This window comes from Vicugna pacos, chromosome 6, assembly GCF_048564905.1.
Source record: "Vicugna pacos chromosome 6, VicPac4, whole genome shotgun sequence".
NCBI classification, from domain to species: Eukaryota; Metazoa; Chordata; class Mammalia; order Artiodactyla; family Camelidae; genus Vicugna; species Vicugna pacos.
In genome coordinates, this window is record NC_132992.1 from 10865387 (window position 1) to 10881153 (window position 15767).

Here is a 15767-nt window from a genome sequence, read left to right on the forward strand (position 1 = left end):
TGATATCTAAATATACATCATGGCTTATAAAAAGAAAAGGCCTCTAACCAACGCTCTATGGTCAAATTATGTAGATCATCAATGCTCTGCATGTCAGGCAACCGTGCCTATTATTTTTCTAGTGGTATGAGCAGTGTAATATAATCTAGCTCTTTAATTCTTTCCTTAGTAAAGGTAACATGCATTTTACAGATGACTAAAGACAGACTGGACAAGCAGCAAACTGTGATACCTGAGATGTTACTGTCAAGTTTCTAGTATGGGAAGCAGGATATTCAAATAATCATGAAATAAAATATACACAGTCCATTTTCAAAAAAGAATTCACATTGTTAAAGGCCTATGAATTACATATGTTTCACTAAAACCACTCAAAGAGAAAACCATTACTTTAAATTCCCATTTGTTTTAAATACCGAAAAGGTAAGTAGTGAAACCACATAGTGCTCTCAGAAGTTTATTATTTTGGTATTAATTATAAAAGTACCTGTTTTTAAAGTTTAAAGAAAATTTTCTCTTTTAAAAACTTGAGATTTCAACATGATTTAATCTAAAATATACTTTCCATTAATTAAAATGCATTTATCATTTATATATCCTTAATAGCATTCAATATATTTAAGCACTATTTTCAGCATAGTTCCAAAGCAGTATGATCATGTTTGATGCTGATGTGAAGTACAGAATTGAACATAATGATTTCTACTATTTTCTGTACTAATATGTAATAAATCTCAAATAAAGAAGCTAGTAATATAATATACAAGTTGGCTTGGCTTGTGAAATTTCCTAATGGTTCTCAAAGAAATCAAAGTTTCATCAGAATTCAGTCACTTTCTCCTTCTCTAGGGCTTGTCCTTAATACCTGAGACAATATAGAGAACTACCTCCAGGTTATGATTAGGATTATAAGGTACATGGCGACCTCCAGTGTCTATTCTCTTTCCAGGATGTTCTCTCCATTCTGCCCTTTTGTTTTAAAAAAATGAAAGAATTATGAAACATCAAAAATATACTTTCTTAAAATTAATGTCATGCAAAGAAATGAGATAAACCTTTCATTCACTAATCTGGTATTTTTTTTCACATTATGTAGTTCTACTAAATATTAATATGTAATTTAACTATTACTCTCACAGAATTATAGCAATAAGTTACCAAAAAAACTGCACAGTTACATGTTTAAGCAATTCTGTCAGTTTTAAATATGATTTCTGTTAATCTAGCAGAAATCATGTTATACTGTTGAACCACCTACTCGTGCATAGCACACAACAGTTAAAATGTAAATTACCCAACTATTTTTAGCTGTTGCTGAAAAAAAAATCCTGTCTTCGGGAATAATGATTTGAGGCATTGTGTTCATTTTGTTTATCAAGCAGCTATTCAGCCTCTAGTGGGTCCAAGTGCTTATGCAAGCGAAAGCTTTTAAGAATGCCTGCAGCTGCAATCCAACCTTCCAGGTAGGCTGCAGGTTCAGAGCACAGCTGCCCTAGGCTGCATAAAACTCAGATCCATCTGGAACTGAGTTTCAAAGAGGATTTCAAATTCGAGTTTTCATGTATCACACGGAAGAGAAGGTGGGGGAAGAACATAGGAAAGAAGGAAGGCAAACAACCAAAAAGATGATATCTCTACCTCAGCCTTAATGAAAAATAAAAACCTCAGACCCATGCGGCTCCTTCTAGACTACTACTTGCCAAGCCGGATATCCATTCAGTGTATACTTCGATGAGCTGTGACTCATCCAGCAGCACCTGCGCCCATGTGTTAAGTACTGCCAAATAAAAGCCCAACATCCATTTACACAACAAAGAGATGTACCCTACAAGGAATGGGGCCTCAATCCAAAAGCCTCACTCCCTATTTGTTCCAAGCAAAGGCAGAGGGAAAAAAAATCTCCCCTCCTCACACCAGGGATTTTTAAAATGTAGGTGGATTTACGATGTAGGTTCATTTACAAATACTTTTACTCTTTAAAAGAATGAAGTATATTTAATAGCACAAACACCCCTACAGCATTAGATTATCATGGACATTAATGACTGTTCACCAAACCTTTCCAACCTCCTTCATGAAAGCTCTTTATTCTCAAAGGATACATTTTTGAGCAAAGAGGGATCAACAAACTAGTTGCTTGAAAGCTTTCCTGATGCTAGGCTGAAGTTAGGAAAGGCTTAATGAAGGCTTTAAAATCCACAAGGGCTTCACAATGAACATATGACTTGGTGATTTATGCATATTAATAACCTCAGTCCTACTGAGGCAAGCTGAGCCGAACATGTCCTCCGAATCTTAATGTCTTTAGCTCCATTGGGATTATTACAAATGTAAATTTCTAAGATTCTCAGCTATTAATCTCTGTCTGTCCTCCTGTTCAGCAACATAATGACTAATTAAACATCAAAAGACCTGTACAGGAGATCTTCTTTGACAGCTACCGGCCTAGTCCTTTCCCAAGAGAGGAATTCAAGTGACAGGGACATGGAGTAAAAGCATATGAGTAAACTACAAATCACTGCAGAGAAATCTAAAACCCTAAGACTGAATTCGGATTTAACTCAACCAATGATTCCGTTAAGCAGAGAATTGTTAGTACGTGAAACGTGCCTACTGACACCAATCGAATGTATCCTTAGTGCCAGCAAATACTGAATATTTGAATTCAGTTTGTTTACCACAAAGTAAAAAAAACAATCAGTACTTACAGAAGAAGGCAAACCAGGAGGCACCTTTCTGACTTTCTTTGCTTGCAAAGGATCTGCACATGGAAACAGTATATTTAATCAGCATTTATATTACAAAAGTTCAGACTTCAAATCAGCAGAAAAGAATTTTTCTTCCTAGTATTTTTCTTGTTTTCCAATATTTGGGAGTAAACAAGAGAATACAGGGATGGGGGCTTCATTCTTTCTAACTGCTCCCAGTGCAAAACAGGTTCTCCTAACGAAGTGTATATTCTGAAATAAACATATTTCATAAATCTGAGAAGATTACAGCAGACAAAGGAAAACAAGAGAGAAAATAACAAACCAATAAGCACGTGTGTGAAAAGGGAATTAATATTTCTTAAATACTCATTATGTGTTAGGCTCCATATTAGGCATTATTTACATCATTTTTCTCAGTTTCACCTGCAGAGGGGCATTTGGTGCAACAGGTCACTTTAATAATATGACTCCTTAAGAGAGATAAAATTTAGTGTCCATATCACACTGAAAATTTGGATTAAAAGCATATTAAATTGACTAAAATCTAATGCTATGCTACAAATTATTTTAAGTTAAAAATTTGAAATAAAATTTAATAACTGAAAAATTATTATATCAAAGTTATGCCATATACACTATCAAATAAGGACACTCATTTACAGTATCATCCTGTAAGTATTTTAAAAGAACATTTACTCTAACAATGTGTAGTTAAAACTGCAACTTCAGCGCTAATTATTGTACAATTTATCCTTGGATTTTTGTATTTATATCCAAGAAATAAATTATTTATTAATATAAATGAGAACATGAGTATTTTCATATGCCTAACCAGCCTCAGTTGGTATTTTAATTTTACTTATCTGTAAAATTTTAAATCTAAAACTTGTTTGTGTTACTTATTATAAAAAAAATGGAACTAAGTGGAGCTTTCCAATCTTATGCAAATAATGGATCAAATTCAGGATTTTCAGAGGCATTCACTATGAAGAAGAGAGAACACATAAGAAGGGTGATATTCAGCACAATGTTCTTGAAAACTGTAAAAACTGGAACCATAAAAATGGTATTTTCCTGGGTCATAAATGATACGATGCAATAAGACAAGCAGTTGTTTAAGAATGAAACCCATTTACATTGAGGCTGGGAATCTTTATAGTGAATATCCCAAGAGGCTGTAAAGCTAAAAAAGCAACTTCATAAGTAGCATGGGGAAAATTTTACACAATAAAAATGGGAAAAAAACATTCATTAGCATCTAAGTCCTTACCCCAAGAGGCAACCTGTATTTCCTGAAAACAGAAGCGCCAGAGATAAACATTTGGCACCCTCTGAAATTATAAAACTTAGAGGCAATATTTCTGTTCTTTGTGAGGCTTTTCTAAAACCCAACTCTTCGCAACTAATACAGTACCGTTGAAGCAAAAACCACACTCTACACCAAGAGTCAACTGAACTGTTCTATCAGTGTGGAGCCCATCACTCTGTTCTGGGGTAACTGCCAGTAGAAGATGTTGCTATTTAGATTAGGACAGTTTCTCCCTGCTGTGGGAATGGAAATTTTTTCTTTTATATTTTTAATCTCATTATTAGCTGCCACTGTACAATTACATACATAATGTTGGATTCAAAATCATGAATTTGGGATCCAGAGTTCACTTTCAGGAGGATGCAAAGCATAACAGTTAGGAGAGCAAGCTAGGTGGATTCAAATTCAGCTCCATCATACAGCAGTTACGTGAGCTTGGGCAAGTTACCACCTCTTTGAACTTTAGTTACCTACAATAACCTCTTGAAGTTATTGCAATAAATATAATACGTGAAAGATGACCAGGGCTCTGCCTAACAGAAAGTGACATAATAAACCTTAGCCATTATTACATTTATATTAAAATCTGTAGCAAAATTATTATAAATTAGATAAGTGAGATACTATTTTGCAGAATGATTTTCTAAAGCATCTAAATAGCCTGGAAAGGGGGAAAGATATATATAGCTCAGTGGTAGCGTGTATGCTTAGCATACACAAGGTCCTGGGTTCAATCCCTAGTGCCTCCAATAAAACAAACAAACAAATAAGTAAATAAATAGCTTGAAAAGATACTAAAGTTGGTATAGACTATCTCTGAAGTCCCTTCAGAGCTTTATGAATAACTGCAATGCCAACAAAGTTTTTAAGACTGAGAAGTAACAATGAAGACTAGTATTCACTAAATGGTACTCACACAGGAGATGGGCCTCCCTGGGTACCAAGCCTTGGCTAAGTTACTTAGCTTCCTGGGTCTTGGTTCCTTATTTGTAACATGAGTTTAGTATTATAACCTCAGAGAGCTTCTATAGAGATGTAATAATATGTATAACATAGTACCTGGCACAGAAGAGACAATCCATAGTACCTATCATTATCATAATCAAAATGAAAATGAAGAATATATGTTTTAAGTTTTGGAAAGCTTGAGTTTTTAATGAAATCCACACCCTCCTTCCTGGATATTTCAATAGTTCATTGCTTCCCCCAATTTTTAGTAATCGTATATTGGTCTACATTAGCGCTTTCTGTCATAATGTGTGCTCACATAGCACACTAACAAGATATTTTTCTAGAGTGACGCTGATACATCTAGACTCAAAAGAACATTCTTACCCTGACTAACTAATTTGGTGGGAAACAAAAGTGGAGACTGAAAATGCTACTTTAACTTACCATTTCCTTAGTAACAAAAAGTATATTGGTCTAAATTATCTGGGCTTACTCCAACAGCACATACACTAAACCGTCCATAATACTGAGAGGTGGGCACATATAACCAGACTCTCTATGCCTAATACAACAATCCATCATTGTGCCCTTTTATGCATACTCTAAACCCAAAGGCGAGGGGTATTTTACCAAACTTTAGGTTTGACAGAAGGTAGATAATATAAACTAGATGCAGTCAACAAGTATTTGCAGAATGAATAACTGGGACGTATTTTCTTTTGGTGGACCATGTTTCTTTTAGAAGTTGGCCTATCCTTAACATAAATATGCTTTACAAATTTAATTTCCTTATATAAAGGATTCCTTGGTAGGAATAACCAAAAATTCCCACATTTAAACACTGATTGGATAGGGTGTCAAAGTATACCTGAAGCTTACTGTAAGCAGCAACATAAAGCAGGCTGGCTGGTTAGGCTACATAGAAGACATGAAAGAAGGAAGCTAAAGAAAATGAGAGTTGCATGCTTTGATAGTTACTGAGTTTCCTTTTGAGGTGATGTTTTGGAACTAGGTAGAGATGATGGTTGCACAGCACTGTGAATATACTAAATGTCACTGACTTGTACACTTTAATATGGATAATTTTATGTTATGTTAATTTTACCTCAAATTTTTAAAAAGTGGGAGTAGAGCAATTAATATGCAAAGAACACTGGACTTGGAGTCAGAAAATCTTACATTTTATCCTGTGTAAGACACCTACTAGTTATACGAATGTGTCCTCTTTTGAGCCTCAATATTATGTTAAGTCTAGTATTATGTTCACTGACTAGCAGGGCTGCTGTACTGGCGAGATGAGAATGCATACTATAAAATCACTTTGCAAAATAAACTGTTCATTATATCAAGTTTAGTTAAGAAAAAGGTATTAATATTAGCACCTGATATTTTTATTATAAGAGGAAAAACTAGTTCCATTTTTTAAAGTCCTGTTTTTCACAATTAAGTTCCTCTTATACTGATGACCAAATAAAAGTATTAAATTGTTTATTAAGTATCTGATACAGTATTTTACGCAAATGAGCCCTTATATTATCATGATATCAAAGAAATCAAATTTCTTCTAATTAAAACTATAGCCAGAATTGTAGACTATGCAGGGGCGGTGGAAAGAAACATTTTTAAGATGGGATTTGTTGTGTGATACACTTACCAAGTGCTGCAGAGTCATGGAGTGGTCTTCTCCTGGAACTTGTGGCAGAGAATGAGTAGTATGGTGTCCCAGGTTTTCCAGAAGAAGAGAGTTGTGCTGGGCTTCCAAGCCCTAGATCTTGTCTCAGGAGACTAGACTATAAAATAAGGCCAAGGAAACAAGTTATCTTCTCACTGATAATGGACCCAAACCTGAAAATGTCATCACTTCTGAATTATTTATAGTAACTTCAACAATGCCTTCAATTTAGGAAGTATCCAAGCACTTAACTGAATTCTATTAGACAGTTTGTTTAAACCTGTATTTTCTTTTCTTCCCTATCCTCATGTTGTTTGCTTTCTAGTAATTACGTAGATCCACACAATCTTAGGGTTGAAAGACACTTTAGTTACTATGTAGTTCTACTCTTTAATCACCAAGAACATTTTTGACAAATGGTCATCCAGTCTTTGCTTGAAAGCTTCCATGACCACGCAAGGTAGTCAGTTCCATTCTTTTTCCATTCCTTTTTTCTTTTCTGGAGCGCTCTCATTGTTTGAAGAGTACCGATATTTTTAAAGTCCAGCCATTCTTGTTATCTTCAACTGTGTTCCATGACATGGTTTGAATGTCCTCCTCATCATCCCTGACACAAACCTCTAGATTTATTTTCTGATCGTCAAAGGAATGGAGAACAATGCCCCAGATATGGCCTTACCAGTGCATACTACTAAATTTCAACAACCCATTTGTGCTAGTTAGCTTATACTGAGAGGTTAAGTGTGATCACACCCAGATACTCTTTATTGTGTATGATGCTATTAAGTCATGTCCCTCCAATGACTTCCTTGTTCAGTCTGTATTTTTTGGTTCCAAGTACAAGACTTAACATTTATCTCTGGTAAAATTCATCTTGTTATATCTGATCCACAATAATCATTCTTTTCATTTTTAGATTCTGAGTCTGTCAACCAATATATTTGCTAGACTTTCTAGTATCTGGGCATAAATACTGTGATAACAAAAATGGAACATCAGGATACCAGTGACATCATGAGACTGTCAAGTACTTCCCTGAAACCAGAGATTCAGCAGTCCTGACCTACCAGCCCAGCGACTACTATAAAGCAAATGAAATTAATTTGGAAGAATCCGCTTCCAAGTTTTCTGGTAGCCGAGGGAAAAGAAAACCTCAATTGGAAAGGGGATTGGATACATTTTAGAAGATGCTCTCAAATGAAAAGAGCTGTGATTCCTCTGATAAGTTTACCATCCTCTTACCGCACATTTTATACCCCTTACTGCTATCAATGCACTTTTAGTAGCTGTCCTCCAGCTACTGAGTATCATAAAGGTACTGAGAAATGAACCGCAGCCCTCAGCTCTGGCTAGAATCAGTACAATTTTCTAACAGTAGTCACACTACCCCAGTCACTGCCTCCATTTTGATAAATGAGAAAAACTCTCATTTCAGGTTGTCATATTATTTAATAATCTTAAATAATTTTTATGTTTCAGCTTAAAAAATCAAGGTGGAATCAACGTAACATAAAATTAACCATTTTAGTATTTCTTGTCAGTGACATTCAGTATATTCATAATGTGTAACCAACCCCGTCTAGTGCAGAACGTGTTCATCACCCCAAAAGGCACACTCATATCCATTCAGCAGTCACTTCCATTGCTCCCCTCCTCCAGCCCCTAACAACCACTAATCTGCCTCTGCCTCTCCGAATTTTCTTATTCTGAATATTTTATATAAATGAAATCATACAATATGTGACCACCTGCTTTCAACTCTTTTTGGGTATATACTTAAGAGTGGGATTCCTGAGTTACATGGTAATTCTATGTCAAACTTTTTGAAAAATTGCCGAACGTCTTCCACTTTGATTGTACAATTTTATACTCCCACCAGCAATTGTATGATGTTTCTCATTTCTCTACATCCTTACCAACACTTGTTACTTTCTGGTTTTTAAATTATAGCCATCCTCGTGGGTGTGAATTGGTATCTACTGTGTGCGATTTGCATTTCCCTGGTGACTAATGATGTTGAACATCTATTCAAGGGCTTGATGGTACTTTGTATATCTTCTTTGGAAAATTCAAGTTTATTCAAGTCTTTTGCCCATTCTTGAATTGGGTTGTCTTTTTGCTGCTGTATCGCAAGAATTCTCATAAGTTACATTTTGTCTACTAGACCCTTATCAGACATCTAATTTGCAAATACTTTCTCCCATTTTGTAGTCTGCCTTTTCTTCTTGATAATGACCTTTGATGCACAAAATTTTTAGTATTGATCAAGTCTAATTTAGCTTTGTTTCTTGTGCTTTTATTGTTGTATCTAAGAATCCACTGCCAAACCCAAGGTAATGAAGATTTATCCCTATGTTTTCTTCTAAGAGTTTATAGTTTTAGCTCTAATACTTAGATCACTGATCTACTTTGAGTTAACTTTTGGAGACAGTGTAAGATAGGGATCCAGCTTCATTTTTTTGGTATGTGGATATCCAGCTGTTCTAGCACTATTTGTGAAGGAAAACAGTATTTGCTAATTCAGTGGTCTTGGAACCCCTGTTAAAAATCAATTGGTCATAGATGTTTGGGTTTCTATCTGGACTTTCAATTCTGTCACATGGGTCTGTATGTCTACCACATGTCAGTTCCACACTGTTTTGGTTACTGTAGCTTTCTAGTAAGTTTAAAATTGGAAAGTGTGCATACTCCAACTTCATTCTTCTTTTTCAGTATTGTTTTTGCTATGTGGAATTTCTTGAAGTTACATATAAATTTGAGGATCAGCTTTTCCATTTCTGTAAAAAGATGCCAATGAACTTTTGATAGGGATTGCAGTGAATCTGTAGATTGCTTTGGGGAGTATTGCCATCTTAACAACACTGAGTCTTCCAAGCACCGATCAATGAACGTTGAGTATTTTTCTTTTACTCAGGTCTTTTTTAATTTCTTTCAGCAATAATGCTTTGTAACTTCCAGTGTACAGGTCTTACATCTTGCAGTTAAATTTATTCCTAGGTATTTTATTTTTTGGATACTACTGTAAATGGAGTTGTTTCTTAATTTTACTTTTGGTTTGTTCACTATCAGTGTAAAAAAATAAAACTAACTTTTGTGTGTTGATCTTGAGTCTTGCAACTTTCCTCAATTCATTTATTAGCTCTAATAGTTTTATTGTGGATTCTCTATATAAAAAATCATATCGTCTGCACACAGGGATAATTTGATAGTTTCCAATTTGGATGTCTTTTATTTATTTTTCTTGCCTAATTGCTCTGTTTAGAATTTACAGTAAAATGCTGAATATAAGTGGTGAAAGTGGACATCTCTGTCTTGTTCTTGATCTTAGGGGAAAAAGTTTTCATGCTTTTACCACTGAGCATAATATTAGCACTTTTTTTTTTTAATGATCCTTATCAAGTTGAGGAAGTTCCTGCTGATTCGTAGTTTGTGAAGTCTTTTTACCATGAAAGGGTATTGGATTTCTGTCAGATACTTCTCCTGCATCAAGCGGGATGATCAAGTGGTTTTCCCCTTCATTCTAATCAATGAATGATCAGTTCTTGTATGTTGAATACATTCCTGAGATAAAACCCACTTCATCATGGTGTATAATACTTTTAATACGCTGCTGATTTTTAGCTTGCTAGTATTCTGTAGAGGAATTTTTATTAATATACAAAAAGGGTATTGGTCTGTAGTTTCCTTTTTCCTGTGATATCTCTACCTGGTTTTGTATCAGAGTAATTCTGGCTTTCCTGAATGAGTTAAGAAGTGTTTGAGAAGGATTTTTAAAAAATTCTCATTTAAATGACTGGTAGCATTCATTAGTGAAACCATGTGGCCCCAGGCTTTGAGAAGATTTTTATTACTGATTCAGTCTCTTTACTTGTTTTACCTCTGCTCAGATTTTTCTATTTCTTCTTGAGTCAATTTTGGTAGTGTGTATGTTTCTACAAATTTGTCCATTGCATCTATATTGCCTAATTTTTTAGCATAGAATTGTTTATAGTATTCTTTTATAATCCTTTTATTTTTGTAAGATTGTAGTAATGCTTCCTATTTTCATTTCTAATTTTAGTAATTAGACTCTTTTTTTCCTAGTATAGCTAAAGGTTTGTCAATTTTGTTAACTTTTCAGAGAACCAACTTTTGATTTGGTTGGTTCTACTATTTTTCTATTTTCTATTTTTAAAAATTTCTGGTCTAATTATTTTCTTCTTTCTGATGGCTTTAGGTTTGGTTTGTTTTTCTTTTTCTAGGTTCTTATGGTATCAAGTTAGGTTACTGATTTAAAATACTTCTTTTTTAATGCAGGCATTTTCAACTGCAGATTTCCCTCTGATCACTGCTTCTACTGCATCTCATACAAATATTTTGCTATACGGTCTTTTCATTTTCCTTTGATATTTCATTAAAAAGAAAAACCCATTCAACAAGGCTGGAGCACACATGAAGTAATCAATGTATTAAATAAGCCAAAGATCATGCATCTTTCAGAAATGTTTATAATCAAGAAGACAACATTTTCAGACTCCTCAAAAGTTAAATTCTTCTTTGAATAGAGTTGATATCTTCCTTTATAAAGGAGAAAAGTGAGGAAAAGAGGCTTTAATCACCAGACAATATGATCTGTATATGAAAAGACTGCATAATATCAATATAATTACTTAGCATAAATGCACAAATTCCAACAGATTCAACAGAATGGGAAAGAAAGGTGTGATTAACAGGCATAAAGGAGAAATAGTCCCCATCAAGATAATTATCTCCAAGAGAAATGATGCCACTGGAATTGAAAAATGAGAAAATAATCAATATAAATGTAAATAATACTTGTATCCTTTCTATTTCAAACAAACCATTAGAAATGGATCTCTTGATTATGGTATTTATGTGACAGTACTGTGATCCAGGAATCATCAAGTTATGCTGAAATTTCCATTGTCACATCTGTTTTGTGTTTCTTTTTTGCCTGTGCTAGGCACATTCAACATTCTTCAAATAGCAAATTAGAGTATGCCTAGAGTATGCTAGATGGAATATATTATTACCACATGTTTGAGAGCAGGGGTCATGTACCTTGAAATTTTCCTTTAAACATCACTAGTCTTTTAATAGGATATTCCCTGATTAGAGCAAAACTGACTTTCATGATAAAATGTTTTGAGGTGCCAATGAAACTAGTCATTGTACCCATGTGAATAAATAAATACATGAAAGGAGGTGGGCATTCATATATTTTGTAACATTTCAACATTTCCCTGGCACATAAATTCTAATGGACATAAAAGATGATGACTAGTACTAGTGGTCAACAAACCCTGGCCAGCAGGTTAAATTGGGCCTGTTTTGGAAAATATTTTTATCGGAACACAGTCTCACCCACTCATTTATGGACTGGCTATAGCTGTTTCTGTGCTACAAAGGAAGAGTTGAGTAGTTGCAGAGAATGTATGGTATGCAAAGTCTAAATTATTTATGATGTAGCCCTTTTTAGAAAATGTTAATTGACCCCTTATATAATTGATGCCTTGATGGAGAAACAAGAGACTGAGTTTGGGGGATGGTGAAGAAATCTGTCTGCTTAAGTTGTAAAGACAGATAAACTCTTAGATGAGAAAAATGTAGCCATTGAGTTATTTCTTATAAGAAGTCAATTAATAGTTATAATAAGAAGTCAATAAATAGTAACAACAATATAATATAATATGCGACTAAGAGACATATAAAATAATCTAAACAGTGAATAGGAAAATGCATTTCTTAAATTCCTATAAGTAGGTGAAATATCTATAAAACCTGTGATTTTCTGAAACAGGATGGGTTTTGGAGTTAGTTACCCTGAGTTCAAATCCTGACTGTAAGATCCTGGGCAAATTATCTAACATTAATGCATCTGTTTTGTTTTCTATATATGATTATATTACTAACTAGCTCACAGAGTTCTAAGTAAATAAGGTTTAAGTAAAGTAAGTAGTATGATTATAGGTCCAAGTGAAAATAAAACTTCATTTCATTTTTTTCTTTCCCAGTGGGTTACCACATTCTAAGAATCACAAAAGAATGAAAATAAAATCAATGACACTTTTTATAGTTGATTTACAATGTTTCAGGTGTACAGCAAAGTGATTTACTTTATATATATATATATATATATATATATATATATATATATATATATATTCGTTTTCAGATTCTTCTCCATTATAGGCTATTATAAGATGCTGAATATAGTTCCCTGTGCTATATAGTAGGTTCTTGTTTATGAATGACATTTTTTATTCTGTTTCCTGGGCACAAACTCTTTCTCCTAAGTAAGGAGACCTCATCTGCTCTGAATCCAAGATGGCTGAGATACAATTCCCACTGGCTCTGGTAAGATAGGATGTTGGAAATAGAAAAGAGAATAGATAAGCCCCTAGAGAAAGGGTTGACAATTAGAGGCTAAATCCAAAGAGGAGTATGACAGATTCAAACTGTATCAACCTAGACTGAGGATAAACAGAAAAATGCCAACTTATTCTCAAAATGATTCAGCAGAAGTGTGTATATTTGTGCGTATAAACCCACATATTGCATACAGACAAACATATACACACACATATTGAGGGAATGAAAAGGAACGTGTATGCATCAATATGATGTAACATCAAACGATGACACTTGATTAAGAGTACGTGAACGCTCACTGTATTATTCTGGCACCCTTTCTGTGTGTTAGTAATTTTTCAAAATAAAACCTTGAAGAAAATCAGAATAAATATCAAGGATCCACTACCACACTCTCATATGTACCATTTCAGTTAATATTTATTGCAATCTTATTATTCAGTATTACATAGACAGATTTTATGCTATATAGATAGCAAGCAATGGAACCTAAGGCTGTTTAAGAGGCTCTTTCGATAGTACAGGACTTCTACAACAGTCCAGGAACCCAACTACCATTTATAAGCTTAATTTGAAAAAATGTAAGTGATCTGTAAATAAATTTGTGGATTATAATTCTAAAGTTAAGTTACCTATAGAACACATACTGATAGATTTCTGGACATATGCATTAAATAAAGGAAGAAAAAGAAGAACAAATTTTTTTAGGGAAAAAAGTTTACTTGTTACCAACTTTACTGTTGATAAACTCTTCTCCTTATTATAGACAAGTCCGGGGATGTGGTTAGGAAATACCCTGTCTTCTTGTTCTACAGTGAATATAAATATCAAAAAAGATACACAAGTTCTTCTTGGAAATTACCATTTCCCCGTTTTATCCACATCATGATGAAAACGATTAGGTAAAGCAAAGGTATGAGAAATTGTTTAACACAAGATGATATTTTTTCCTATTAACTAAAATGAAATGATCAGTACTGTAAGAAACACAAAATAAGTTTAAGATGAGGTTTTTTTTTTTTTCCACAAGGGCTTGATAATCTAAGAAATAATATCCATTAAACTGATGGTAAATATGATTCAAAAAATCCAGGGCTAAACTATATAAACCTAACATTTTGACATTCTATCACTAATAAAATCATACATTTTTTCTTTATTTGATTCTTTAAATATTTTGGTAAAACTAAAGCACACATAATAAATGAGTGAATTTTTTTCCTAAAATAAAATTACATATCAGCTCATATTATTGATTTTTCTGCCTGCCTAAAACAAATGAGAAGCATTATTGATCTTATCCTGGAGGTATCTCCGGCAAAAAGAATATCCCAGTATCCCAGAGGATATAGAACTAGGCAAAGCAGTTTTATTCTTCCAAGCTGTCTTATTCAAGGCAGAATTAGTATTCTGAACTGACATAGCACTAAATTTCTTAACATGTGCTTAGAGAAAAAAAGTCTTTTCTATAGTCATGTAGAACCTCTATCTGTGAAAAATGTATCTAATTACCAAAGAATAATGAATAAAGGGTTATCCCTGAAACACTAAGATAGTCTCAAATATTGCAGTAAAACCTATAGGAAGTTTCATTTTGAATTACATGTGACAAGCCTCTAGCCTAAATAAAAATCCACATTTTTTTATATGGAACTTTAGTAGCCTATGTGGTAATTTTTTAAAAGTTCTCTCTCCCTTTTAACGTGCTTGAGAAACCCTGACTCTAAGATGTGAACTTGAAAAGCCTATTCAGCATAAATCTTCACAGTGATACTGACCAAAATGTAAGAAGAGTTAACAGTAGTGGGAGTGGCCAACATCATTTATTAATGCAACTTCTTAATTACGTTGGAAGATACTCTGAACACGACTTAATAGGAACAGAGGAAAACGTCCTATATAAAAATGGTGCTGTTAAGTAGCCAGGAGGATTCAAAACCACACTGTAATAATTTGGATATGTATTTTTTTAATTTAGATATTCTTTACCTTAAAGGGAAAGTGTCTGAAATCTTGTTAAACATAGGCTTGCTTCCTCAGAACTACTTTTTACCATTAAATGGCTTGGCCTAAATGCTGCACTACATATACTTCGATATTTAGTCATAGCCAGATTAAATAAGGACCTGATGTCAAAAATTATTATCTTCATTTTATGATTAAAAATTTGAAGTGCTAACTTGTCACTAATTTGTTTTCTAGAAAAATTAGATGGAGACTATCTAATGTTATAGTCATGTATTTCAAAACATTTAAAATATTTACTATAGACTCTTGGAACCTCTGCTTTTTGTACATTCTACAGAATTCCTTAATTTCATGCCTGTATTACACCCCTGAAATGGTATGCAGTTTTAATACATAAAGGCAAGCAGCTGTTCTCAGATTTGTCTTTTTGTGAGGGGAGTGTACTAATTAATTAAAGAGGCAGAAAGGTATAAAACACAATCAGGATGAAAGAGAGTACATAAACCGTTAAAATTTCTCAGTTGAAATCTTTATACTGTGCTACGTGCTCCTTTTGTAACCGAGGGAAAAAGAAACAAAATGTTTTAAAAGCAAAATTAGTACAGTATTATCATATTTGCAATTGTTCTTTTCATCTAGAGACATCACAGGACAGTTCAGCTGTAAGTCCATTTGAACTTTCAGAGATTATGACAGGGTAACTGAAGAGTGACGAAGAAGCCTCTCACACCAAGTCACAATCAAATCAAAATCTCAGAGGGTGAAGGAGAACTCAGGGCAAAAT

The 15767-nt window shown here is 33.8% G+C and overlaps 1 protein-coding gene across 6 annotated transcripts in view; it reads right to left on the reverse strand.

The window, feature by feature from the left end:
• The window catches only part of TCF12 (transcription factor 12), a 326023-nt gene that overhangs the window by 71231 nt on the left and 239025 nt on the right, over positions 1 to 15767 (reverse strand). For all 6 annotated transcript variants that reach the window (XM_072962351.1, XM_072962350.1, XM_072962348.1 and 3 more), the window contains 2 exons: positions 6626 to 6761; positions 2709 to 2761 (listed from right to left, as the gene is read on the reverse strand). In XM_072962351.1, the coding sequence (XP_072818452.1) occupies positions 2709 to 2761; positions 6626 to 6761 (189 nt within the window). The remainder of the gene's footprint in view (positions 1 to 2708; positions 2762 to 6625; positions 6762 to 15767) is intronic.